This window comes from Hyla sarda (assembly GCF_029499605.1).
Source record: "Hyla sarda isolate aHylSar1 chromosome 1 unlocalized genomic scaffold, aHylSar1.hap1 SUPER_1_unloc_8, whole genome shotgun sequence".
In the NCBI taxonomy this organism is placed as follows: domain Eukaryota; kingdom Metazoa; phylum Chordata; class Amphibia; order Anura; family Hylidae; genus Hyla; species Hyla sarda.
In genome coordinates this window covers 724,042-751,433 of record NW_026607594.1, presented here as the reverse complement: position 1 = coordinate 751,433, position 27,392 = coordinate 724,042, and the positions used below count along the sequence as shown (strand labels likewise).

Sequence of the window (27,392 nt, the reverse complement as noted above, 5' to 3'; positions counted from 1 at the left end):
CCCCCCCCCCCCCCAGCGATCGCTGCTATCAGCTGGTCAAATCTGACTAGCTGATAGCAGCGTTTCGCTATGAAAATACTTAGCAGCGCGGTGTGTGAGTCCCGATCACGGGGATCGGGACACACACCGCTCTGCTAAGTGTCCCTGACCTGTCCCCCGGCGTCACTTACCCGTCGGAGCGGTGTCCCGAGCGGTCCCGGCGTCCTCCGTGCGGTCCCGGCTGCGCTGCGTCCCGGAGGTGAGTTTCCGGCAGCAGTGCGGCATCTTCATTGGCAGCAGTGAGATCGCCGTAAAGCGATCTCACTGCTGCCTCTGAGAGTTTCAAAACTGCAACTCCCAGCATGCCCAGACAGCCTTTGGCTTTCTGGGCATGCTGGGAGTTGTAGTTATGCAACATCTGGAGGTCCTCAGTTTGGAGACCACTGTATAATGGTCTCCAATCTGTGCTCTTCCAGATGTTGCAAAACTACAAATCTCAGCATGCTCAGTCTGTCCAGGCATGCTGGGAGTTGTAGTTCTCTAACATCTGGAAGAGCACAGATTGGAGACCATTATACAGTGGTCTCCAAACTGTGGACCTCCAGATGTTGCAAAACTACAACTCCCAGCATGCCCAGACTGCCCAAGCATGCTGGAAGTTGTAGTTCGGCAACATCTGATCCTTCAGATATTGCCGAACTACAACTTCCAGCATGCCTTGGCAGTCTGGGCATGCTGGGAGTTGTAGTTTTGCAACAACTGGAGGCACACTAGTTGGGAAACATTGTCCGTTTCCTACCTCAGTGCCTCCAGCTGTTGCAATTGTTGCAAAACTATAACTCCCAGCATGCACTGACAGACCATGCATGCTGGGAGTTGTAGTTTTGCAACAGCTGGAGGCACACTGGTTTGGAAACACTAAGTTTGGTTGCAAAACACTTGAAAGTTTATTACTTAACTTAGTGTTTCCAAACCAGTGTTCCTCCAGCTGTTGCAAAACTACAACTCCCAGCATGCACGGACAGCCAAAGGGCATGCTCAGAGTTTGCAACAGCTGGATGTTTGCCCCCTCCCCCCAATGTGAATGTACAGGGTACACTCACATGGGCGGAGGTTTACAGTGAGTGCTGCAAGTTTGAGATGGCGCAAATTTTGCGCTGCAGCTCAAACTTCCAGCGGCAAACTTGCTGTGAACCTCTGCCCATGTGACTGTACCCTAAAAACACTACACTACACTAACACTAACCTAAAATAAAAAGTAAAAAACACTACATATACACAAACCCCTACACAGCCCCCCTCCCCCCAAAAAATGAAAAACGTCTGGTACGCTACTGGTTCCAAAACGGAGCCTCCAGCTGTTGCAAAATAATAACTCCCAGTATTGCCGGACAGCCATTGACTGTCCAGGCATGCTGGGAGTTTTGCAACAGCTGGAGGCACCCTGTTTGGGAATCATTGGCATAGAATACCCCTATGTCCACCCCTATGCAAATCCCTAATTCAGGCCTCAAATGCGCATGGCGCTCTCTCACTTTGGAGCCCTGTCGTATTTCAGGGCAACAGTTTTGGGACACATATGGGGTATCGCCGTACTCGGGAGAAATTGCCTTACAAATTTTGGGGGGCTTTTTCTTCTTTAACCCCTTATGAAAAGGTGAAGTTGGGGTCTACACCAGCATGTTAGTGTAAAAAAATAAATTATTTACACTGACATGCTGGTGTTGCCCTATACTTTTCATTTTCACAAGAGGTAAAAGGGAAAAAAAGACCCTCTAAATTTGTAACACAATTTCTCCTGAGTACGGAGATACCCCATATGTGGGCGCAAAGTGCTCTGGGGGCGCACAACAAGGCCCAGAAGGGAGAGTGCGCCATGTACATTTGAGGCGATTTGCACAGGGGTGGCTGATTGTTACAGCAGTTCTGACAAACGCAAAACAATAAATATCCATATGTGACCCCATTTTGGAAACTACACCCCTCACGGAATGTAATAAGGGGTACAGTGAGCATTTACACCCCACTGGTGTATGACAGATTTTTGGAACAGTGGTCTGTGAAAATGAAAAATAAAATTCTTGATTTGCACAGTCCACTGTTTCAAATATCTGTCAAACGCCAATGGGGTGTAAATGCTCACTGCACCCCTTATTAAATTCTATGAGGAGTATTGTTTCCAAAATGGGGTCACATGTGGGGGGGGTCCCCTGTTCTGGCACCATAGGGGCTTCCTAAATGGGACATGCCCCCCAAAAACCCTTTCAGAAAAACTCTCCAAAATCCCATTGTCGCTCCTTCCCTTCTGAGCCCTCTACTGCACCCGCCGAACACTTTACATACACATATGAGGTATTTCCTTACTCGAGAGAAATTGGGTTACAAATTTTAGGGTGATTTCTCTCCTTTTACCCCTTGTAAAAATTCAAAAATTGGGTCTACAAGAAAATGTGTAAAAAATGAAGATTTAGAATTTTCTCCTTCACTTTGCTGCTATTCCTGTGAAACACCTAAAGGGTTAAAACACTTACTGAATGTCATTTGGAATACTTTGGGGGGGGGGGGGTGCAGTTTTTATAATGGGGTCATTTATGGGGTATTTCTAATATGAAGACCCTTAAAATCCACTTCCAACCTGAACTGGGCCCTGAAAAATTACGATTTTGAAAATCTTGAGAAAAATTGGAAAATTGCTGCGGAACTTTGAAGCCCTCTGATGTTTTCCAAAAGTAAAAACTTGTCAATTTTTTTATGCAGACACAAAGTAGACATATTGTATATGTGAATCAATATGTAATTTATTTGGAATATCCATTTTCCTTTCAAGCAGAGACTTTCAAAGTTAGAAAAATGCTAAATTTTCAAAATTTTCATGAAATTTTTAGATTTTTTACCAAGAAAGGATAAAAATATCAGTGAAATTTTACCAATAACATAAAGTAGAATATGTCACGAAAAAACAATCTCGGAATCAGAATGATAAGTAAAAGCATTCCAGAGTTATTAATGTTTAAAGTGACAGTGGTCAGATTTTCAAAAAATGCCCAGGTCCTGAAGGTGAAAATGGGCTGGATCATGAAGGGGTTAAAGGAGTAGTCCAGTGCTGAAAAACATCCCCTATCCCAAGGGTAGGGGATAAGTTTCAGATTGCGAGGGGTCCGACCGCTGGGGGCCCCCGCGATCTCCTGTACGGGGCCCTGGCTCGCTGGCCAGATAGCGCGTGTTGACCACCAGACGAAGCGGCAGCCGACACGCCCCTTCAAAAAAAGCGCTATGGCAGAGCCAGAGATTGCCAAAGGCAGCGCTGCATCAGTCCCCCAAAAATTTGAGTTCCTGGATTTAAATATCTATATTCAGGATGGCTGTTTGCATACTGCCACCTATTTTAAGGAACTACCTCGACTTTAACAGTTGCCATCGGAAACAATGGAAGAAGAACATTCCATTCGGTCAAATGAAAAGAATCCGGAGGAATTGTTCTTCCACACAAAAATGCCAGCAACAACTCGATAACCTGGAGGATCGTTTTAAACAAAAAGTGTATCCCAAACCCCTTATACAAGGAGCACGCCAGAGAGTGGACGAATTAGAACAAAGTGCTTGCTTGGAAAATAATAAGCAGGGTAATGCAGAGGGAGGTTATAATGATTCTGGTTTTCTAACGTATATACTCGAGTATAAGCCGACCCGAATATAAGCCAAGGCCCCTAATTCCCCCCCCCCCCCCCCCAAAAAAAAAAAAAAAAAAAAAAAAAAAAAAAAATATATATATATATATATATATATATATATATATATATATATATATATATATATATATATATATATATATATGTTATTGACTCGACTATAAGCCTAGGGTGGGAAATACCTCATCCCCCCATGTAATCATCCAGACCCCCGTCATCATCCCCCCCCCTTCATCATCATCGCCTGTCAATCCCTTCATCAGTGGTTTTCAACCTGCGGACCTCTAGATGTTGCAAAACTACAACCCCCAGCATGCCCGGACAGCCATCGGCTGTCTGGGCATGCTGGGAGTTGTAGTTTTGAAACCTCTGGAGGTCCGCAGGTTGAATACCATTGCGGCCTTCATCATCATCCCCCCTTAATCATCATCCCCCTCCCTTTCATCATCACCGCCTGTCAATCCCTTCATCAGTGGTCTTCAACCTGCGGACCTCCAGATGTTGCAGAACCACAACTCCCAGCATGCCCAGACATCTATCGGCTGTTCGGGCATGCTGGGAGTTGTAGTTTTGAAACCTCTGGAGGTCCGCAGGTTGAAGACCACTGTGGCCTTTTTGTTTTGTACTCACCTCCCCTTGGCAGGAAGTTAGGGTGAGCTGGTCCTAGTGATGTTGCCTTGACGACGACGCACAGGGACGTTGCGCATGAAGAAGGCCCTCCGGTGAAAATGGACAGCCCGGAACGAGTATCCCTCCCCACCGGATGGTCCCTGCAACATAGATGGCCCGGACCAGCTCACCCAAACTGGGGGGGTGAGTACAAAACAAGAGAGGGGGGGGGGGCCTGGATGATGACGAAGGCCGAAGTGGTCTTCAACCTGCGGACCTCCAGAGGTTTCAAAACTACAACACCCAGCATGCCCAGACAGCTGATGGCTGTCTGGGCATGCTGGCGGTCTGCAGGTTGAAGACCACTGAAAAGGGATTGACAGGCGGAGAGATCACTCGAGTATAAGCCGAGGGGGGCGTTTTCAGCAAGAAAAATGGTGCTGAAAAACTCGGCTTATACTCGAGTATATACGGTAGGTATTACACATCACACACAAATATTTTTTTTACATTTTTTTTATTTTTTTGTATAGGTAATATTACCAGCTCATATTATTTTTTTTATGGTTTTTCCGTGTCCTGTGCAGTATCTCTCCCAGAAGTCCACTTGATGGCCCCCGTGGTGGTCTACACCCCGAAGTCATCAATTCTTACTCTAAGAGAGAGTTTGCAGCTGTTCCTGGAGACGGTTAACATTAACCTCTGCATGGTGGAATAATAGGTCACGGTGTTTATCAGGATCAGTAGAAGCATCACCCACTCCATGATTATGGTGGTGATTTCACGGATCTCGTCCCAGTCTTCATCATCATAGAATAATTCCTGTAATGTTTTATATCCAAAGTAGAAAATTGCGCAGGTAAAAGTCAGGCCACAGCAGGTGCATCTACTATGGTGGATGACTTTGTTTGCTCCTGGTAATTTATACATCTGGATGGACTGCCCAAGGTAGTATAAGGCTTCACATGTAATGGAAATTATCGTGCTGACAAAGTGTATCCTGGGATATTCTTCGGGGGACAATACATGCATAACAGCTGTACCAAAACAGGAGGCCCACACAATGGCGAGCAGGATCCTCTGGATCAGGACCTGATGACCCCTGAACTCTTCAGTATGCATAACCATATACTTATAAATAAGAAAGGTTAGTACCAAAGTGCCAATGGACGTCCCTATGAAACCAATTCTCAATAATATGTTTTCGGGAAAGAAATTTCCCACGTCACTGTGAAGGAAAAGAAACCAATGTTATTGTGGATATTTCCTCACTCCCAACCCATGAAATAAGAATCTTGTGCTTGTTTATCTTACCTGATGTGCATCAGTGGCGAGGCGGCATGGCCGAGGACGACCGTCACGATGTAGCTGGTGGCAAGCCAGGCCACACACCAAAACGCCAACAGAAGGGGGACGAACCCCAAACCTTTTAGCTCCATCTCAGTCAAGAAGAAGAAATAGAAGTTGCTAATCGCACTGTAACAATCTACAGAATGAAGGCTCGGGCGGCTGTCAGTGGGATGTCAGGACTCCAGCTGTCTATGACATCACATGTCTGATGTCACGATGACTGCTTGTTTCTTAGAGCTGCCATGATTTAGTATCTGCTATGGACATAACCTGATGTTTCTACTATGGACCTTACAGACCCCAGAACCCAAGTAATTAGTGCAGGGGCTCCATTTTGATCATCTCATATTTCACATTATTTGAGTTCCAGGGCTCGGATACATTTGCACCCTCTATAGCAGTGGTCTCTAAGCTGTGAACCCCCAACCGCTGCAAAACCACAACTCCCAGCATGCCCGGACAGTAACTTTGCATAAGGAAATAGTCTAATTAAACTTTTCTTATATATAGACTCCCCGACATCTCCAAGGATAAGCATCTAAGGGTCTCGTTCGATCTTAATGTTATACCTTTTTTCAATAACATCGATGATTCCAAAATGTATGAATATAGGAATAATTCCATATAAGATACAAAAAGTTAGCATCCTCCATTTCTGGAAAAGTTTCTGAGTTGCCCAAAGCAACCAATCAGATTGCTTCCTTCATTTTTCAGAGGTCTTTTAAAAAATGAAAGAAGCAATCTGATTGGTTGCTATGGGCAACTGCATAACTCTTCCTCTACACTGGTTTTGATGAATCTCCCCCATAGAGAGAGATTTATCAAAACCTGACCAGTGGAAAAGCTGCTGAGATGCCCATAGCAACCAATCAGATTGCTTCTTTTATTCTTGAAAAAGCCTATGAAAAATTAAAGAAGCGATCTGATTGGTTGCTATGGGCAACTCAGAAACTTTTCCTCTGGACAGGTTTTGGGTTTTGATAAATCTTCCTCTCTGGGGGAGATTCAGCAAAACCAGTGCAGAGGAAGAGTTGTGCTGTTGCCCATAGCAACCAATCAGATTGCTTCTTTCATTTTTGAAAAGGCCTCTGAAAAATGAAGGAAGCAATCTGATTGGTTGCTATGGGCAACTCAGAAACTTTTCCAGGAAAGTAAAGTTTAACCACAACCAGGGGCGGATCCAGAGTCTAGTCTCGGGAGGGGCACTATTAGAGAATTTTGCATTGGCGGACAAAAAATAAGGTGTTTCTTAACCCCTTAAGGACGCAACCCTTTTTCACCTTAAGGACTGGGCCCTTTTTCGCAATTCTGACCACCGTCACTTTACGAATTAATAACGCGAAAAAACTTTTACCGAATATTCTGATTCTGAGATTGTTTTTTCGTGACATATTCTATTTTATTTTGGTGGTAAATTTTCGGCGTTACTTGCATCCTTTTTTGGTGAAAAATCCCCAAATTTAATGAAAATGTTGAAAATTTTGCATTTTTCTAACTTTGAAGCTCTCTACTTGTAAGGAAAATTGATATTCACAATAAATTTTATTTTTCTTCACAAGTACAATATGTTCACTTTATGTTGGCATCATAAAATGGACATATTTTTGCTTTTTTAAAAAAATTAGAGGGCTTCAAAGTAGAGAAGCAATTTTCAAAAATTTCATGAAAATTGCTAAATCTGAAGGGACAGATGTTACAGAACTACAACTATTTAAATAAAAACAAAAAAAAAACGTATAGGGTTCCCCGTATTTTCATTCTCAGCACAATACCAACCAAACAGCAACAGCCTGACGTTACCAGGGTGGGCGGGGACCATTGTTACTGGCCCTCCCCAGCCTAAATAACGCCAGCCTGTTACCGCCTAGGCCCAGGAGCACCATTTTTGACGCTCTGGGCCTGTTGGTACCGGCTCTTCCCGGCACACCTGTGGCGGTGGGTACCGGGGTAATAATTGGGGGTTAGCGCTAGCTGTTTTGGGGGCTAGCGCTAAGCCCTGGCTTAGTAATGGATTTAGTCAATAAGACAAGCTTCCACTACTAACCCTGAAAATTCATAAAAAAAAAACACATTGGAAAAATTATTTTATTTAACCCCTTAAGGACGCAGGACGTAAATGTACGTCCTGGTGAGGTGGTACTTAACGCACCAGAACGTACATTTACGTCCTGTGCATAACAGCGGGCATCGGAGCGATGCCCGTGTCATGCGCGGCTAATCCCGGCTGCTGATCGCAGCCAGGGACCCGCCGGCAATGGCCGACGCCCGCGATCTCGCGGGCGTCCGCCATTAACCCCTCAGGTGCCGGGATCAATACAGATCCTGGCATCTGCGGCAGTGCGTGATTTAAATGAACGATCGGATCGCCCGCAGCGCTGCTGCGGGGATCCGATCATTCAGAACGCCGGACGGAGGTCCCCTCTCCTTCCTCCGTGCGGCTCCCGGCGTCTCCTGCTCTGGTCTGTGATCGAGCAGACCAGAGCAGGAGATGACCGATAATACTGATCTGTTCTATGTCCTATACATAGAACAGATCAGTATTAGCAATCATGGTATTGCTATGAATAGTCCCCTATGGGGACTATTCAAGTGTAAAAAAAAATGTAAAAAATGTAAAAGTAAAAGTAAAAAAAAAGTGAAAAATCCCCTCCCCCAATAAAAAAGTAAAACGTCAGTTTTTTCCTATTTTACCCCCAAAAAGCGTAAAGAACATTTTTTATAGACATATTTGGTATCGCCGCATGCGTAAATGTCCGAACTATTAAAATAAAATGTCTATGATCCCGTACGGTGAACGGCGTGAACGAAAAAAAAAAAAAGTCCAAAATTCCTACTTTTTTAATACATTGTATTAAAAAAAAATTATTAAAAATGTATTAAAAGTTTTTTATATGCAAATGTGGTATAAAAAAAGTACAGATCATGGCGCAAAAAATGAGCCCCCATACCGCCGCTTATATGGAAAAATAAAAAAGTTAGAGGTCATCAAAATAAAGGGATTATAAACGTACTAATTTGGTTAAAAAGTTTGTGATTTTTTTTTAAGCGCAACAATAATGTAAAAGTATGTAATAATGGGTATCATTTTAACCGTATTGAACTCTCAGAATAAAGAACACACATCATTTTTACCAGAAATTGTACGGCGTGAAAACAAAACCTTCCAAAATTAGCAAAATTGCGTTTTTCGTTTTAATTTCCCCACAAAAATAGTGTTTTTTGGTTGCGCCATACATTTTATGATATAATGAGTAATGTCATTACAAAGAACAACTGGTCGCGCAAAAAACAAGCCCTCATACTAGTCTGTGGATGAAAATATAAAAGAGTTCTGATTTTTAGAAGGCGAGGAGGAAAAAATGAAAACGTAAAAATTTAATTGTATGAGTCCTTCAGGCCAAAATGGGCTGAGTCATTAAGGGGTTAAGGACCGAGGGTTTTTCAGTTTTTGCAATTTCGTTTTTTCCTCCTTGCCTTTAAAAATCCATATGATGGCTTATTTTTTGCGCCACCTATTCTACTTTTTAATTACGTCAGTCATTTTGCCCAAAAATCTACGGCGAAATGGAAAAAAAAATCATTGTGAGACAAAATTGAAAAAAAACCCGCTGTTTTGTAACTTTTGGTGGCTTCTGTTTCTACGTAGTACATTTTTTGGTAAAAATGACACCTTATCTTTATTCTGTAGGTCCATACGATTAAAATAATACCCTACTTATATAGGTTTGATTTTGTCGTACTTCTGGAAAAAGTCATAACTACCGTATTTATCGGTGTATAACACGCACCCCCATTTTAACAGGGAAATTTAAGTAAAAAAAATAAAATGTAAAATAAATGACTTGGACTAAATGCCACATCATCTCCCCAACTTCGTTTTCTTCTGCACCTCAGTTTGGTCCCGTCCCCTCCAGGGCCACATCATTCCTTCCCTTTTATTAGTTCCTGTGCCACATTTACCCCTCTCATCGCCACCCCCCATATCTCATCATCTCCCCATGTCTCATCATTCCCCCTCATCATCCCCCAACCCTGTCTCATCATTTCCCCCTGTCTCATCCCCCCCTCATCATTTCCCCCTGTCTTATCCCCCCTCATCATTTCCCCCCTCTTCCCCCCATCATCCCCCCTCTCATCATTTCCCCCTGTCTCATCCCCCCTCATCCCCCCATCATTCCCCCCTGTCTCATCCCCCCATCATTTCCCCCTGCCTCATCCCCCCATCACCCCCCCTCATCATTTCCCCCGTCTCATCCCCCCATCATCCCCCCTCATCATTTCCCCCTGTCTCATCCCCCCTCATCCCCCCATCATTTCCCCCTGTCTCATCCCCCATCTTTCTTCCCTCTCATCATTTCCCCCTGTCTCATCCCCCCCCCTCATCATTTCCCCGTCTCATTATTCCCCCATCATGTTCCTCCTATGGCATTCAGTGGTCTTCAACCTGCGGACCTCCAGATGTTGCAAAACTACAACTCCCAGCATGCCCGGACAGCCAACTGCTGTCAGGGCATGCTGGGAGTTGTAGTTTTGCAACATCTGGAGGTCCACAGGTTGAATACCACTCTTCCCCTTTCCTTACTTGTCTGCGCTTCGGCTGTCTTGCGGGGTCAGTGAAGCAGATGAGTTACGTCCTCTCCCGGCTCCTCTGCACGGCATCACGGAGGTCACTTTTCGGCGGCGACTACAGGAAATAAAGTGATGCCGCACAGAGAAGCCGGCAGAGGACGTAACTCATCTGCTTCACTGACCCCGCAAGACCCTCCGCCTGACCTGACCTGCCGAAGTGCAGACAGGTAAGGAAAATAAACGAAACTATAAAAAGCAGGGAAAGGGGGAATGATGAGGGAGGGGGAGGGAGGGAAAATGAAAAGTAAAACTCACTTGTTTTCTCCTGCACTATCCACAGGAACTGGTGGATAGTGCGGGAGACGCTAATTAAAAGGTAGCGCAGATCCGGACAAGGTAGGGCTCATTTTAATCAGCATCTCCCGCACTATCCACCACACCAGTACCTGTGGATAGTGCGGGAGAAAACAACAGTGACAGTGCGGGGAGGAGACACCGCTGGTCACTGATTTAAAGTGGCCACGGTCGTGCTGTTAATACTTAACAAGCAGACGCTGCTGCGGCCGCTTTAAATCAGGGACCAGAAGACTTATCGGCGTATAACACGCAGGAAGACTTGTTGCCTTAAATGTAAGTTTTAAAAGTGCGTGTTATACGCCGATAAATATGGTACATGCAGGAAAATTAATGCGTTTAAAATTGTCATCTTCTGACCCCTATAACTTTTTAATTTTTGCGCATATGGGGCAGTATGAGGGCTCAATTTTTGCGCCGTGATCTGAAGTTTTAAGCGGTACCATTTTTGCATTGATAGGACTTATTGATCACTTTTTATTAATTTTTTCATGATATAAAAAGTGACCAAAAATTCACTATTTTGGATTTTGGAATTTTTTTGCACGTACACCATTGACCATGCGGTTTAATTAACGATATATTTTTATAATTCAGATATTTCCGCACGCGGCGATACCACATATGTTTATTTTTATTTACACAGTGTTTTTTTTTTTATGGGAAAAGGGGGGCGATTCAAACTTTTAATAGGGAAGGGGTTAAATGATCTTTATTCACTTTTTTTCCCACTTTTTTTTTGCAGTGTTATAGCTCCCATAGGGACCTATAACACTGCACACACTGATCTATTACATTGATCACTGGTTTCTCATAGGAAACCAGTGATCGATGATTCTGCCGCTTGACTGCTCATGCCTTGATCTCGGGCACTGAGCAGTCATTCGGCGATCGGACAGCGAGGAGGCAGGTAGGGAGCCTCCTGCTGTCCTGTAAGCTGTTCGGGATGCCGCGGCGAACAGCCCACTGAGCTAACCGGCATACTTTCACTTTCACTTTAGACGCGGCGTTCAACTTTGAACGCCGAGTCTAAAGGATTAATAGCGTGCGGCACCGCGATCAATGCCGTGCGCTATTAGCCACGGCCCGACCCGCTATTATAGATCGGGAGCGGACACATGACGTTCCAGTACGTCATGTGTCCTTATGGAGTTAACTTACTAAGGGGTGACTAGGATATAACTAGGGAAGCAGACCCTGACAGGGACTGTGACTTTGGGGCCCCCCCAAACAAGGCACAGTATGAAATACGTGCCAGGACACCACAAACCCCCTTACTTAAAACAAGTAGACCCCGACGCCTGTTCCCTAAGGCAGAGGGACTAGGACAAGGACAGAATTATTAAAGAGTCTATACATCCTGACAACATTTTCTTTTAATTTGCCTAGTATTCTTACTAAACAATTATGAAGCTATCTAACATTTAGTCTCTAGCTCCTTAGACATCTTTATAGCTCTTTCTATACATTTATGAGGCTAACTAGACGTTGATAAAGCTCACTAGACATTGGATGAAGCTGTCTAACATTTAGTCTCAAGCTCCCTGGATTTTTATACAGAGCTCTCTATACATTTAGTCTCAAGCTGTCTAGACATTTTTGAAATCTCACCACATTTTCTTTTGTTTTGCCACGATGAGTCACCTGTTAGTACACAAAAGTTATATTGGCTTGCCTGAGGCTATCTACCAATAAGTTTAGTCACCAGGGTCTATTGGCTACACGCTTCTTACCTCTAGAACACAACAGTATACCCTTACCTAGGTTACCTTTAGAAATATGTGTTTAATTTTAGCACTCAAAAGCATCTACTGGCCAGGTAGAGCATTTCATACACGTAATAAAGAAAAGAGAGATTAGTGTACCTAACAGTGGCAGGAATAGAATTTCAATAGGCTACAATTCCTAAAGTGTTTCTTGAGTGTGAGACATATTTTTATTTTACTTTGTGTATTGAAGAAGACTGAGATAAGTACATTTGAGTGAGCTATTTGAGGTACTATGTGTGTAAGTACTGCTTAAAAGTTAGTCTTGATACCTTAAGGGTAGTTCACCCTGAGTAGTCCTTTGAGACTCTCGCAACATCACCCCCGGGCTGGCAGGAGTCTCTTCACATAGAGATTCTGCAGAAACGTCAGTCCCCGAGGGACCAGCTTGAAGGCTGGACACAGGAGCAACATCTTCGGTTGGACTGGGAGATTCTCTGAAGTTAGGTAGAGAAGGTGTAGCAGGACTTGGAGTAGCCATAGGAGCAGGACTGGTGCTGGGGGAAGCAACCAATGGTGGCTGACTGGATGGAGCAGCTATTGGTAGCTGGCTGGGTGGAGCAACCAGTGGAGGCTGGCTAGGTGGAGCAACAAGGGGCGGCTGGCTTGCAGCTGAACATGGCATACCCCAAAACATGACAGGTTGGTGAGAAGAGAATAAAGGAACGTCCATACTGGGATGAATTCCTTCTCCTGGTACATATTCCCTGGCTGGCCTGGCTGGAGGAGGAGTAGGGAGAAGTGCAGGAGGAGGGGGTCCCGGTAAGTCTTCCTTCAAGCACACTTTTATTCGGTTTTGGTGGACCACCTGTGGCTCAAACCCTTTTTTCTGTATCTCATACACATCTGTGTCGGGATAAGGAATTGCAGTAATAGTATAGGGTTCTTTTTCCCATAGAGAATACAGCTCATGAGTTCTTGGGAATTTCCTGAGCCAAACTTTGTCTCCCAGCTGCAGGGGTTGAGCCGAGGCATGCCGACTTTTTTTGCTGTCGGCCCTGGGCTTCGCCCATTTTTTCTCCACAATGTCTCGGGCTTCTTTGATTCTCCTGCGATGTTCAGAGACCCAGTCCTGCAAGACTTGAGGGGAGTTATTGAAAGGGGCCTGTAGCCCAAAAGTTCTGTCCTTCAGCAATTTACCATGTCTTCCCATCATGAGAAAGAAGGGGGTATACCCTGTAGAACAATGAGTGTTGTTGTAGATTTCCAATAACTCAGGCAGTAGTCGGGGCCACTCTTCGTGTTTCGAGACAGAAGCTGCTCGGAGCATATGGATAAACACCTGGTTGATCCTTTCACAGAGCCCATTTCCTTGAGGATGGTAAGCTATCGTTCCGAGCTTCTTACAATCATGCAGCTGGCAGAGTTCCTGGAACAACTGAGCTTCGAAGGCCGTCCCTCGATCAGTGAGGACTGCTTCGGGACACCCCAAGGGCTGGATCCAGTGGCTGTAGAAGAGTTATGCTGCCGTCTTGGTGGTCAGATCCTTGACGGGAACAACAACCACCCACTTAGAGTAATGTTCCACCATGGTCAAGGCATAGCAATAGCCAGATCCAGTGGGGGTCAGCTTCACATGGTCAAGGGCAACCATTTGATTAGGCCTCTCAGTATGGATGGGGTGCAAGGGTGCTCTTGCATCTTTTTGGGGGTTCCTGATGAGATTGCACGTGGTGCATTCAGCACACCATATTTCGATGTCTCCTCGCATTCCTATCCAATAAAATCTTCGGCGAATAGTGGCCTCTGTCTAATGGATTCCAAAATGCCCCGACTGGTCGTGATATGCATTCAGGACCATAGCTGCATCTCTTCTGGGGATTACAATTTGATGCACCCGTTCTCCAGACACCGGGTCCAATGAGTTTCTGTATTGCAGCCCCGAGGAATAGGCGATTTCGCTGTCGCCACAACTGTCTCAGTTCAAAGTCCCCTTGCTGCTTGTGGAGTCGAGTGGGCACCTTCTTGTGGAGGCAGTAATTCAAGAGGTCCCCTATGACCCAGCTTTCATCCTGCAGAGTCTTCCACGTGTATTGGTCTTCAGGGACTTCCAGAGGTCCGGGTTCGTCACCCTCTTGGGCCGTTAGAGCATTCTGGCTCATGAACCGTTGGTAGAAGGGTGGCATTTCCACATCTTCCCATTCGTCCCCTGCAGGGGGTTCTTCACCTGGGGCCATCCGGGAGAGAGCATCCGCATTGACATTGGATTTTCCACTGCAGTACTTAATACTGAAGTTATAATTGGCCAACCGGGAGACCCAGCACTGTTCAATAGCCCCCAACTTAGCAGCGTTCAAGTGGGCCAAGGGATTGTTGTCCGTATAGACCGTGAAGGGGGTGGTCGCCAGATAATCCTTGAATTTTTCAGTGATGGCCCAGACCAGGGCCAAGAGCTCCAACTTGAAAGAGCTAAAGTTGTCAGCGTTCCTTTCCGCGCCTCGAAGATGACCGCTGGCGTAGGCTATTACCCTCTCTTTACCATCTTGGAGGTGAGATAAGATGGCTCCCAGTCCTTCGAAACTGGCCTCAGTATATAAGCGGAACGGCTTACCGTAGTCAGGATAGGCCAAGATAGGAGGTTCTGTAAGAAGGTACTTTAAAGCTCGGAAGGCAGTTTCTTGGTCTTCAGCCCATTGTGTCGGGAGCCTCCCATTATAATTTTCCTTGGCAGTACCCCTCAGTAAGGCAGTCAAGGGGCCAGCAATTTGTGCAAAGTGAGGGATGAAAAGTCGGTAGTAGCCGGCAAATCCCAGGAAACTTATGACGTCTCGTACTGTCTTGGGTGTAGGCCAGTTCCTCACAGCACTTCTTTTCTGGGGGTCAGGTTGGACACCATCGGCACTTACGACATGTCCTAGATAGTGCACTTGTGGCTTTAACAGGTGACACTTGGATGGCTTGACCTTGTCACGATGCCGGCTGGCAGGAGGTGGATCCTCTGTGCCAGAGAGGGATAGCGAGGACCGTGCTAGTGGACCGGTTCTAAGACACTACTGGTTTTCACCAGAGCCCGCCGCAAAGCGGGATGGTCTTGCTGCGGCGGTAGTGACCAGGTCGTATCCACTAGCAACGGCTCACCTCTCTGGCTGCTGAAGATAGGCGAGGTACAAGGGAGTAGGCAGAAGCAAAGTCGGACGTAGCAGAAGGTCGGGGGCAGGCGGCAAGGTTCGTAGTCAGGGGAGATAGCAGAAGTTCTGGTACACAGGTTTTTAAACACACAAAACGCTTTCACTAGGCACAAGGGCAACAGGATCCGGCAAGGAAGTGCATGGGAGGAGGTTAGATATAGTCAGGGACCAGGTGGGAGCCAATTAAGCTAATTGGGCCAGGCACCAATCATTGGTGCACTGGCCCTTTAAGTCTCAGGGAGCTGGCGCGCGCGCGCCCTAGAGAGCGGAGCCGCGCGCGCCAGCACATGACAGCAGGGGACGGGAACGGGTAAGTGACCTGGGATGCGATTCGCGAGCGGGCGCGTCCCGCTGTGCGAATCGCATCCCCAACGGCCATGACAGAGCAGCGCTCCCGGTCAGCGGGACTGACCGGGGAGCTGCAGGGAGAAAGACGCCGTGAGCGCTCCGGGGAGGAGCGGGGGCCCGGAGCGCTAGGCGTAACAGTACCCCCCCTTAGGTCTCCCCTTCTCTTTGTCCGGTAACTGCCTCCCCTGGGATGAGGACACCGGGAAAGGATGGAGGGATTCCTCAACGGCAGGCAGAACCGCAGGAGTAGGAATGGGGAGAGAGGGCAGAGGGCGAGACCTGGCACGGGGCAGTGTGACACCAGGACGAGGGCCATGAGGGGACACAGAGGCTTGCCTGATGGGACTGGGAGGGGGGGAGGGGCATTTCCTGTGGCAGGCAGAGTCCTTAATGACCTTAGGGGGACCGGATACAGGAGGAACCACAGGGTCACGGCAGGGAGTACTGGGAACCGGTTGAAGGCAGTCCTTGGAACAAGAGGGACCCCAACTCTTGATCTCCCCAGTGGACCAATCCAGGGTTGGGGAATGGTGTTGAAGCCAGGGTAGTCCAAGGAGAACTTCAGAAGTGCAATTAGGAAGGACAAAAAATACAATTTCCTCGTGATGAGGTCCGATGCACATTAGGAGGGGCTCCGTGCGGTAACGCACGGTGCAATCCAACCTGGCTCCGTTGACCACGGAAATGTGGAGTGGCTTGACAAGACGGGTCACCGGAATGCGGAATTTATTCACAAAGGACTCCCGAATAAAATTCCCAGAAGCTCCAGAGTCCAGGCAGGCCACGGCTGAGAGGGGAGAGCTGGCTGAAGTAGAAATCCGAACAGGCACCGTGAGACGTGGAGAAGCCGACTTGGCATCAAGAGACGCCACACCCACGAGAGCTGGGTGCGAGCGTGCGTTTCCCAGACGTGGAGGACGGATTGGGCAATCCACCAAAAAATGTTCAGTACTGGCACAGTACAGACAAAGATTCTCTTCCTTACGGCGATTCCTCTCTTCCAGGGTCAGGCGAGACCGATCCACTTGCATGGCCTCCTCGGCGGGAGGCCTAGGCGCAGATTGCAGTGGAGACTGTGGGAGAGGTGTCCAGAGATCTAAGTCTTTTTCCTGGCGGAGCTCTTGATGCCTCTCAGAAAAACGCATGTCAATGCGAGTGGCTAGATGAATGAGTTCATGCAGGTTAGCAGGAGTCTCTCGTGCGGCCAGAACATCTTTAATGTTGCTGGATAGGCCTTTTTTAAAGGTCGCGCAGAGAGCCTCATTATTCCAGGATAGTTCAGAAGCAAGAGTACGGAATCGTATGGCGTACTCGCCAACGGAGGAATTACCCTGGACCAGGTTCAGCAGGGCAGTCTCAGCAGAAGAGGCTCGGGCAGGTTCCTCAAAGACACTTCGAATTTCCGAGAAGAAGGAGTGTACAGAGGCAGTGACGGGGTCATTGCGGTCCCAGAGCGGTGTGGCCCATGACAGGGCTTTTCCAGACAGAAGGCTGACTACGAAAGCCACCTTAGACCTTTCAGTAGGAAACTGGTCCGACATCATCTCCAAGTGCAGGGAACATTGCGAAAGAAAGCCACGGCAAAACTTAGAGTCCCCATTAAATTTGTCCGGCAAGGACAGGCGGAGGCTAGGAGCGGCCACTCGCCGCGGAAGGGGTGCAGGAGCTGGCGGAGGAGATGGTTGTTGCTGCTGTAGCTGTGACTGTACTTGCTGTAGTTGTGACTGGAGTTGCTGTGTCATGGTGGTCAAGTACGACAGCTGGTGATCTTGTTGCGCTATCTGTTGCGACTGCTGGGCGATCTGACGAGCTTGCTGGGCGACCAGCGTAGGGAGGTCAGCGACAACTGGCAGAGGAACTTCAGCGGGATCCATGGCCGGATCTACTGTCACGATGCCGGCTGGCAGGAGGTGGATCCTCTGTGCCAGAGAGGGATAGCGAGGACCGTGCTAGTGGACCGGTTCTAAGACACTACTGGTTTTCACCAGAGCCCGCCGCAAAGCGGGATGGTCTTGCTGCGGCGGTAGTGACCAGGTCGTATCCACTAGCAACGGCTCACCTCTCTGGCTGCTGAAGATAGGCGAGGTACAAGGGAGTAGGCAGAAGCAAAGTCGGACGTAGCAGAAGGTCGGGGGCAGGCGGCAAGGTTCGTAGTCAGGGGAGATAGCAGAAGTTCTGGTACACAGGTTTTTAAACACACAAAACGCTTTCACTAGGCACAAGGGCAACAGGATCCGGCAAGGAAGTGCATGGGAGGAGGTTAGATATAGTCAGGGACCAGGTGGGAGCCAATTAAGCTAATTGGGCCAGGCACCAATCATTGGTGCACTGGCCCTTTAAGTCTTAGGGAGCTGGCGCGCGCGCGCCCTAGAGAGCGGAGCCGCGCGCGCCAGCACATGACAGCAGGGGACGGGAACGGGTAAGTGACCTGGGATGCGATTCGCGAGCGGGCGCGTCCCGCTGTGCGAATCGCATCCCCAACGGCCATGACAGAGCAGCGCTCCCGGTCAGCGGGACTGACCGGGGAGCTGCAGGGAGAAAGACGCCGTGAGCGCTCCGGGGAGGAGCGGGGGCCCGGAGCGCTAGGCGTAACAGACCTTCAGTCCTTGCTGTATAAGGACCTGGAAAACTTCTCTTTTTTTTTTAAATCTGATATTTTTATTAAGATCTAAAACATACAGGACCCTGACCCATTCCAAAAATCTGCCACCCAACCCAAACCTCTCCATCGCCTGCCTGAGGTAGCTACAATCTACCCTGTCGAAGGCCTTCATGGCATCTATCGACAGGATGGATCGGAGCCCCTACTCCGGCATATGAATATTAGCAGACAGCTTAATCAAATTATCATGACTATTTCGGCTCGGTACAAAGCCGGTTTGGTCAGTAGCAATAATTTTGTTACAAACCTTTGCCAATCTCATTGCCAAAACCTTGGCAATAGTTTTGGCATCTGAATTTAATAGAGAGATGGGTCTATATGAATCAGCTGAAAGAAGGTTCTTTCCCTTTTTTAACAGCAGAATTATGTTTGCTTCACGCATAGTCAATGGGAGAGACCTACTAATACAGGATTTTATTACAAGCAAGAGGCGAGTATTATAGTGCCAAATCTTTCTTTTAGTGAAAAAACAGCAGCAAAAGAGTTAACGGAAAAAAGAAGAGAAAAAACACAGGTGAACGCAGGTGATAGCAGGTAGGTAATCAGCAAGGTATCCACCAATCAGCACACGGCATAGGTTATAAGAGGTATAGGTGTTCCTTAACCCCTTAAAGGGGTTATCCAGGGAAAAACTTTTTCTTTAAATATCAACTGGCTCCAGAAAGTTAAACAGATTTGTAAATTACTTCTATTAAAAAATCTTAATCCTTTCAGTACTTATGAGCTTCTGAAGTTTAGGTTGTTATTTTCTGTCTAAGTAATCTCTGATGACACGTGTCTCGGTAACCGCCCAGTTAAGAAGAGGTTTGCTATGGGAATTTGCTTCTAAACTGGGCGGTTCCCGCGAGATTCTCTCTCTGTCCCTCTCTCCACTATTCAGCATTACGCGCCCGTTCCCTCACAGGCTCCTCAGACTGCGGCCGCGCTAGACGTGTCATTGGAGTCTTCAGATTCTCAGTATTTTCTCCAACTAGTTGTTTCTCTTTATTCATTTAGCCCTCTGGTTTTCCAATAGTCTCTTGCTGGACAAATATTAACCCCTTAAGGACCCAGCCATTTTACACCTTAGGACCCAGCCATTTTTTGCACATCTGACCACTGTCATTTTAAACATTAATAACTCTGGAATGCTTTTAGTTATCATTCTGATTCCGAGACTTTTTTCGTGACATATTCTACTTTAACATAGTGGTAAATTTTTTTGGTAACTTGCATCCTTTCTTGGTGAAAAATCCCAAAATTTGAACCTCTCTGCTTGTAAGGAAAATGGATATTCCAAATAATTTTTTTTATTCACATATACAATATGTTCACTTTATGTTTACATCGTAAAATTTACATGTTTTTACTTTTGGAAGACACCAGAAGGCTTCAAAGTTCAGACGCAATTTTCCAATTTTTCACAAAATTTCTAAATCGCAATTTTTCAGGGACCAGTTCAGGTTTGAAGTGGATTTGAAGGGTCTTCATCTCAGAAATACCCCACAAATGATCCCATTATAAAAATTGCACCCCTCAAAGTATTCAAAATGACATTCAGTCAGCATTTTAACCCTTTAGGTGTTGCACAGGAATAGCAGCAATGTGAAGGAGAAAATTCACAATCTTCATTTTTTACACTCGCATGTTCTTGTAGACCCAATTTTTTTTATTTTTACAAGGGGTAAAAGGAGAAAATGTATACTTATATTTGTAGCCCAATTTCTCTCGAGTAAGCACATACCTCATATGTTTATGTAAAGTGTTCGGCGGGCGCAGTAGAGGGCTCAGAAGCGAAGGAGCGAAAAGGGGATTTTGGAGAGTACGTTTTTCTGAAATGGTTTTTGGGGGATATGTTGCATTTAGGAAGCCCCTATGGTGCCAGAACAGGAAAAAAAAACACATGGCATACAATTTTGGAAACTAGACCCCTTGAGGAATGTAACAAGGAATAAAGTGAGCCTTAATACCCCACAGGTGTTTCACGACTTTTGCATGTAAAAAAAGAAAAAGAAAATTTCACTAAAGTGTGTGTTTCCCCCCAAATTTCACATTTTTGCAAGAGTTAATAGCAGAAAATACCCCCCAAAATTTGTAACCCCATCTCTTCTGAGTATGGAGGTACCCCATAAGTTGACCTGAAGTGCACTACGGGCGAACTACAATGCTCAGAAGAGAAGGAGTCATATTTGGCTTTTTGAGAGCAAATTTTGCTCGGGGGCATGTCGCATTTAGGAAGCCCCTATGGTGCCAGGACAGCAAGAAATACCCACATGGCATACCATTTTGGAAACTAGACCCCTTCAGGAACGTAACAAGGAATAAAGTGAGCCTTAATACCCCACAGGGGTTTCACGACTTTTGCATACGTAAAAAAAAAAAATGTTTATTTTCACTCAAATGTGTGTTTCCCCCCCAAATTTCACATTTTTGCAAGGGTTAATAGCAGAAAATACCCCCCAAAATTTGTAACTCCATCTCTTCCGAGTATGGAGGTACCCCATAAGTTGACCTTAAGCGCACTACGGGCGAACTACAATGCTCAAGAGAAAGAGTCATATTTGGCTTTTTGAGAGCAAATTTTGGGGGGGGCATGTCGCATTTAGGAAGCCCTTATGTTGCCAGGACAGCAAAATAACCCCCACATGGCATACCATTTTTGAAAGTAGACCCCTTGAGGAACATTACAAGGGGTACAGTGAGCATTTACCCCCCACTGGTGTCTGTCAAATCTTTGGAAAAGTGGGCTGTACAAAATTTTTAATGTGCACAGCCCACTGTTCCAAAGATCTGTCAGACACCAGTAGGGTGTCAATTCTCACTGCACCCCTAGTTTCCGAAATGGGGTCACATGTTTTTTTTTTTTTGCGTTTGTCAAAACCTCTGTAACAATCAGCCACCCCTGTGCAAATCACCTCAAATGTACATGGTGCACTCTCCCTTCTGGGCCTTGTTGTGCGCCCCCAGAGCACTTTGTGCCCACACATGGGGTATCTCCATAGTCGGGAGAAATTGCATTACAAATTTTGGGGGGCTTTTTTCCCTTTTACCTCTTGTCAAAATGAAAAGTATAGGGCAACACCAGCATGTTATTGTAAATTTTTTTATTTTTTTACACTAACATGCTGTAGCATGATGTAGACCCCAACTTCACCTTTTCATAAGGGGTGAAAGTAGAAAAAGCCCCCCAAAATTTGTTAGGCCCTAAACTGTTGCCTTGAAATACGACAGGGCTCCAAAGTGAGAGCGCCATGTGCATTTGAGGCCTGAATTAGGGATTTGCATAGGGGTGGACATAGGGGTTGTTACGCCGAGCGCTCCGGGTCCCCGCTCCTCCCCGGAGCGCTCGCTACACTCTCGCTACTGCAGCGCTCCGGTCAGATCCACTGACCCGGTGCGCTGCGATACCGCCTCCAGCCGGGATGCGATTCGTGATGCGGGTGGCGCCCGCTCGCGATGCGCACCCCGGCTCCCGTACCTGACTCGCTCTCCGTCGGTCCTGTCCCGGCGCGCGCGGCCCCGCTCCCTAGGGCGCGCGCGCGCCGGGTCTCTGCGATTTAAAGGGCCACTGCGCCGCTGATTGGCGCAAGTGGTTCTAATTAGTGTGTTCACCTGTGCACTCCCTATGTATACCTCACTTCCCCTGCACTCCCTCGCCGGATCTTGTTGCCATTGTGCCAGTGAAAGCGTTTCCTTGTGTGTTCCTAGCCTGTGTTCCAGACCTCCTGCCGTTGCCCCTGACTACGATCCTTGCTGCCTGCCCCGACCTTCTGCTACGTCCGACCTTGCTTCTGCCTACTCCCTTGTACCGCGCCTATCTTCAGCAGTCAGAGAGGTTGAGCCGTTGCTAGTGGATACGACCTGGTCACTACCGCCGCAGCAAGACCATCCCGCTTTGCGGCGGGCTCTGGTGAAAACCAGTAGTGACTTAGAACCGGTCCACTAGCACGGTCCACGCCAATCCCTCTCTGGCACAGAGGATCCACCTCCTGCCAGCCGGCATCGTGACAGTAGATCCGGCCATGGATCCCGCTGAAGTCCCTCTGCCAGTTGTCGCCGACCTCACCACGGTGGTCGCCCAGCAGTCACAACAGATAGCGCAACAAGGCCACCAGCTGTCTCAACTGACCGTGATGCTACAGCAGCTACTACCACAGCTTCAGCAATCATCTCCTCCGCCAGCTCCTGCACCTCCTCCGCAGCGAGTGGCCGCTTCAGGCCTACGACTATCCTTGCCGGATAAATTTGATGGGGACTCTAAATTTTGCCGTGGCTTTCTTTCTCAATGTTCCCTGCACTTGGAGATGATGTCGGACCAGTTTCCTACTGAAAGGTCTAAGGTGGCTTTCGTAGTCAGCCTTCTGTCTGGAAAAGCTCTGTCATGGGCCACACCGCTCTGGGACCGCAATGACCCTGTCACTGCCTCTGTACACTCCTTCTTCTCGGAAATTCGAAGTGTCTTTGAGGAACCTGCCCGAGCCTCTTCTGCTGAGACTGCCCTGTTGAACCTGGTCCAGGGTAATTCTTCCGTTGGCGAGTACGCCGTACAAGTCCGTACTCTTGCTTCTGAACTATCCTGGAATAATGAGGCCCTCTGCGCGACCTTTAAAAAAGGCCTATCCAGCAACATTAAAGATGTTCTGGCCGCACGAGAAATCCCTGCTAACCTACATGAACTCATTCATCTAGCCACTCGCATTGACATGCGTTTTTCCGAAAGGCGTCAGGAGCTCCGCCAGGATATGGACTTTGTTCGCACGAGGCGTTTTTTCTCCCCGGCTCCTCTCTCCTCTGGTCCCCTGCAATCCGTTCCTGTGCCTCCCGCCGTGGAGGCTATGCAGGTCGACCGGTCTCGCCTGACACCTCAAGAGAGGACACGACGCCGCATGGAGAATCTCTGCCTGTACTGTGCCGGTACCGAACACTTCCTGAAGGATTGTCCTATCCGTCCTCCCCGCCTGGAAAGACGTACGCTGACTCCGCACAAAGGTGAGACAGTCCTTGATGTCAACTCTGCTTCTCCACGTCTTACTGTGCCTGTGCGGATATCTGCCTCTACCTTCTCCTTCTCTACTATGGCCTTCCTGGATTCCGGATCTGCAGGAAATTTTATTTTGGCCTCTCTCATCAACAGGTTCAACATCCCGGTGACCAGTCTCGCCAGACCCCTCTACATCAATTGTGTTAACAATGAAAGATTGGACTGTACCATACGTTTCCGCACGGAGCCCCTCCTAATGTGCATCGGACCTCATCACGAGAAAATTGAGTTTTTGGTCCTCCCCAATTGCACTTCCGAAATTCTCCTCGGACTACCCTGGCTTCAACACCATTCCCCAACCCTGGATTGGTCCACTGGGGAGATCAAGAGTTGGGGTTCCTCTTGTTTCAAGGACTGCCTTAAACCGGTTCCCAGTTCTCCTTGCCGTGACCCTGTGGTTCCCCCTGTAACCGGTCTCCCTAAGGCCTATATGGACTTTGCGGATGTTTTTTGCAAAAAACAAGCTGAGACTCTACCTCCTCACAGGCCTTATGACTGTCCTATTGACCTCCTCCCGGGCACTACTCCACCCCGGGGCAGAATTTATCCTCTCTCTGCCCCAGAGACTCTTGCTATGTCTGAGTACATCCAGGAAAATTTAAAAAAGGGCTTTATCCGCAAATCCTCCTCTCCTGCCGGAGCCGGATTTTTCTTTGTGTCCAAAAAAGATGGCTCCCTACGTCCTTGCATTGACTACCGCGGTCTTAATAAAATCACGGTAAAGAACCGCTACCCCCTACCTCTCATCTCTGAACTCTTTGATCGCCTCCAAGGTGCCCACATCTTTACCAAACTGGACTTAAGAGGTGCCTATAATCTCATCCGCATCAGAGAGGGGGATGAATGGAAAACGGCATTTAACACTAGAGATGGACACTTTGAGTATCTGGTCATGCCCTTTGGCCTGTGCAACGCCCCTGCCGTCTTCCAAGACTTTGTTAATGAAATTTTTCGTGATCTCTTATATTCCTGTGTGGTTGTGTATCTGGACGATATCCTGATTTTTTCTGCCAACCTAGAAGAACACCGCCAGCATGTCCGCATGGTTCTTCAGAGACTTCGTGACAATCAACTTTATGCCAAAATGGAGAAATGTCTGTTTGAATGTCAATCTCTTCCTTTCCTAGGATACTTGGTCTCTGGCCAGGGACTACAAATGGATCCAGACAAACTCTCTGCCGTCTTAGATTGGCCACGCCCCTCCGGACTCCGTGCTATCCAACGTTTTTTGGGGTTCGCCAATTATTACAGACAATTTATTCCACATTTTTCTACCATTGTGGCTCCTATCGTGGCTTTAACCAAAAAGAATGCCAATCCTAAGTCATGGCCTCCTCAAGCGGAAGACGCCTTTAAACAGCTCAAGTCTGCCTTTTCTTCGGCTCCCGTGCTCTCCAGACCTGACCCATCTAAACCCTTCCTATTGGAGGTTGATGCCTCCTCAGTAGGAGCTGGAGCGGTCCTTCTACAAAAAAATTCTTCCGGGCATGCTGTTACTTGTGGTTTTTTTTCTAGGACCTTCTCTCCGGCGGAGAGGAACTACTCCATCGGGGATCGAGAGCTACTAGCCATTAAATTAGCACTTGAGGAATGGAGGCATCTGCTGGAGGGTTCAAGATTTCCAGTTATTATTTACACCGATCACAAGAACCTCTCCTATCTCCAGTCTGCCCAACGGCTGAATCCTCGCCAGGCCAGGTGGTCTCTGTTCTTTGCCCGATTTAATTTTGAAATTCACTTTCGGCCTGCCGATAAGAACATTAGGGCCGATGCTCTCTCTCGTTCCTCGGATGCCTCGGAAGTAGAGCTCTCTCCGCAACACATCATTCCTCCTGACTGCCTGATCTCCACTTCTCCAGCCTCCATCAGGCAAACTCCTCCAGGGAAGACCTTCGTCTCTCCACGCCAACGCCTCGGAATCCTCAAATGGGGTCACTCCTCCCATCTCGCAGGTCATGCGGGCATCAAGAAATCCGTGCAACTCATCTCTCGTTTCTATTGGTGGCCGACTCTGGAGACGGATGTTGTGGATTTTGTGCGAGCCTGCACTGTCTGTGCCCGGGATAAGACTCCTCGCCAGAAGCCCGCTGGTCTTCTTCATCCTCTGCCTGTCCCCGAACAGCCTTGGTCTCTGATTGGTATGGACTTTATTACAGACTTACCCCCATCCCATGGCAACACTGTTGTTTGGGTGGTCGTTGATCGATTCTCCAAGATGGCACATTTCATCCCTCTTCCTGGTCTTCCTTCTGCGCCTCAGTTGGCAAAACAATTTTTTGTACACATTTTTCGTCTTCACGGGTTGCCCACGCAGATCGTCTCGGACAGAGGCGTCCAATTCGTGTCAAAATTCTGGAGGGCTCTCTGTAAACAACTCAAGATTAAATTAAACTTTTCTTCTGCCTATCATCCTCAATCCAATGGGCAAGTAGAAAGAATTAACCAGGTCCTGGGTGATTATTTACGGCATTTTGTTTCCTCCCGCCAGGATGACTGGGCAGATCTTCTACCATGGGCCGAATTCTCGTATAACTTCAGAGTCTCTGAATCTTCCTCCAAATCCCCATTTTTCGTGGTGTACGGCCGTCACCCTCTTCCCCCCCTCCCTACTCCCTTGCCCTCTGGTTTGCCCGCTGTGGATGAAATATCTCGTGATCTTTCCACCATATGGAAAGAGACCCAAAATTCTCTCTTACAGGCTTCATCACGCATGAAGAAGTTTGCTGATAAGAAAAGAAGAGCTCCCCCCATTTTTGCTCCCGGAGACAAGGTATGGCTCTCCGCTAAATATGTCCGCTTCCGTGTCCCTAGCTACAAATTGGGACCACGCTATCTTGGTCCTTTCAAAATTTTGTGCCAGATTAATCCTGTCTCTTACAAACTTCTTCTTCCTCCTTCTCTTCGTATTCCTAATGCCTTTCACGTTTCTCTTCTTAAACCACTCATCATCAACCGTTTCTCTCCCAAACTTGTCTCTCCCACTCCTGTTTCCGGCTCCTCGGACATCTTCTCCGTAAAGGAGATACTGGCCTCCAAGAAGGTCAGAGGGAAAACTTTTTTTTTGGTCGATTGGGAGGGTTGTGGTCCTGAAGAGAGATCCTGGGAACCTGAGGACAATATCCTAGACAAAAGTCTGCTCCTCAGGTTCTCAGGCTCTAAGAAGAGGGGGAGACCCAAGGGGGGGGGTACTGTTACGCCGAGCGCTCCGGGTCCCCGCTCCTCCCCGGAGCGCTCGCTACACTCTCGCTACTGCAGCGCTCCGGTCAGATCCACTGACCCGGTGCGCTGCGATACCGCCTCCAGCCGGGATGCGATTCGTGATGCGGGTGGCGCCCGCTCGCGATGCGCACCCCGGCTCCCGTACCTGACTCGCTCTCCGTCGGTCCTGTCCCGGCGCGCGCGGCCCCGCTCCCTAGGCCGCGCGCGCGCCGGGTCTCTGCGATTTAAAGGGCCACTGCGCCGCTGATTGGCGCAAGTGGTTCTAATTAGTGTGTTCACCTGTGCACTCCCTATGTATACCTCACTTCCCCTGCACTCCCTCGCCGGATCTTGTTGCCATTGTGCCAGTGAAAGCGTTTCCTTGTGTGTTCCTAGCCTGTGTTCCAGACCTCCTGCCGTTGCCCCTGACTACGATCCTTGCTGCCTGCCCCGACCTTCTGCTACGTCCGACCTTGCTTCTGCCTACTCCCTTGTACCGCGCCTATCTTCAGCAGTCAGAGAGGTTGAGCCGTTGCTAGTGGATACGACCTGGTCACTACCGCCGCAGCAAGACCATCCCGCTTTGCGGCGGGCTCTGGTGAAAACCAGTAGTGACTTAGAACCGGTCCACTAGCACGGTCCACGCCAATCCCTCTCTGGCACAGAGGATCCACCTCCTGCCAGCCGGCATCGTGACAGGGGTATTCTACGCCAGTGATT

At 47.8% G+C, this 27,392-nt stretch overlaps 1 protein-coding gene across 1 annotated transcript; it reads right to left on the bottom strand.

Annotated features, from left to right (window-relative positions):
• Window positions 1-4,828: 4,828 nt before the first annotated feature.
• LOC130298287 (DNA damage-regulated autophagy modulator protein 1-like) lies at window positions 4,829-5,748 on the bottom strand. The gene is made up of 2 exons (XM_056551219.1): window positions 5,592-5,748; window positions 4,829-5,505 (listed from the first exon to the last, which is right to left on the bottom strand). Exons 1-2 carry the CDS (start codon window positions 5,714-5,716, stop codon window positions 4,905-4,907), a joined length of 726 nt encoding a protein of 241 aa, XP_056407194.1. The 5' UTR covers window positions 5,717-5,748; the 3' UTR covers window positions 4,829-4,904.
• Between the last annotated feature and the right edge of the window lie 21,644 nt (window positions 5,749-27,392).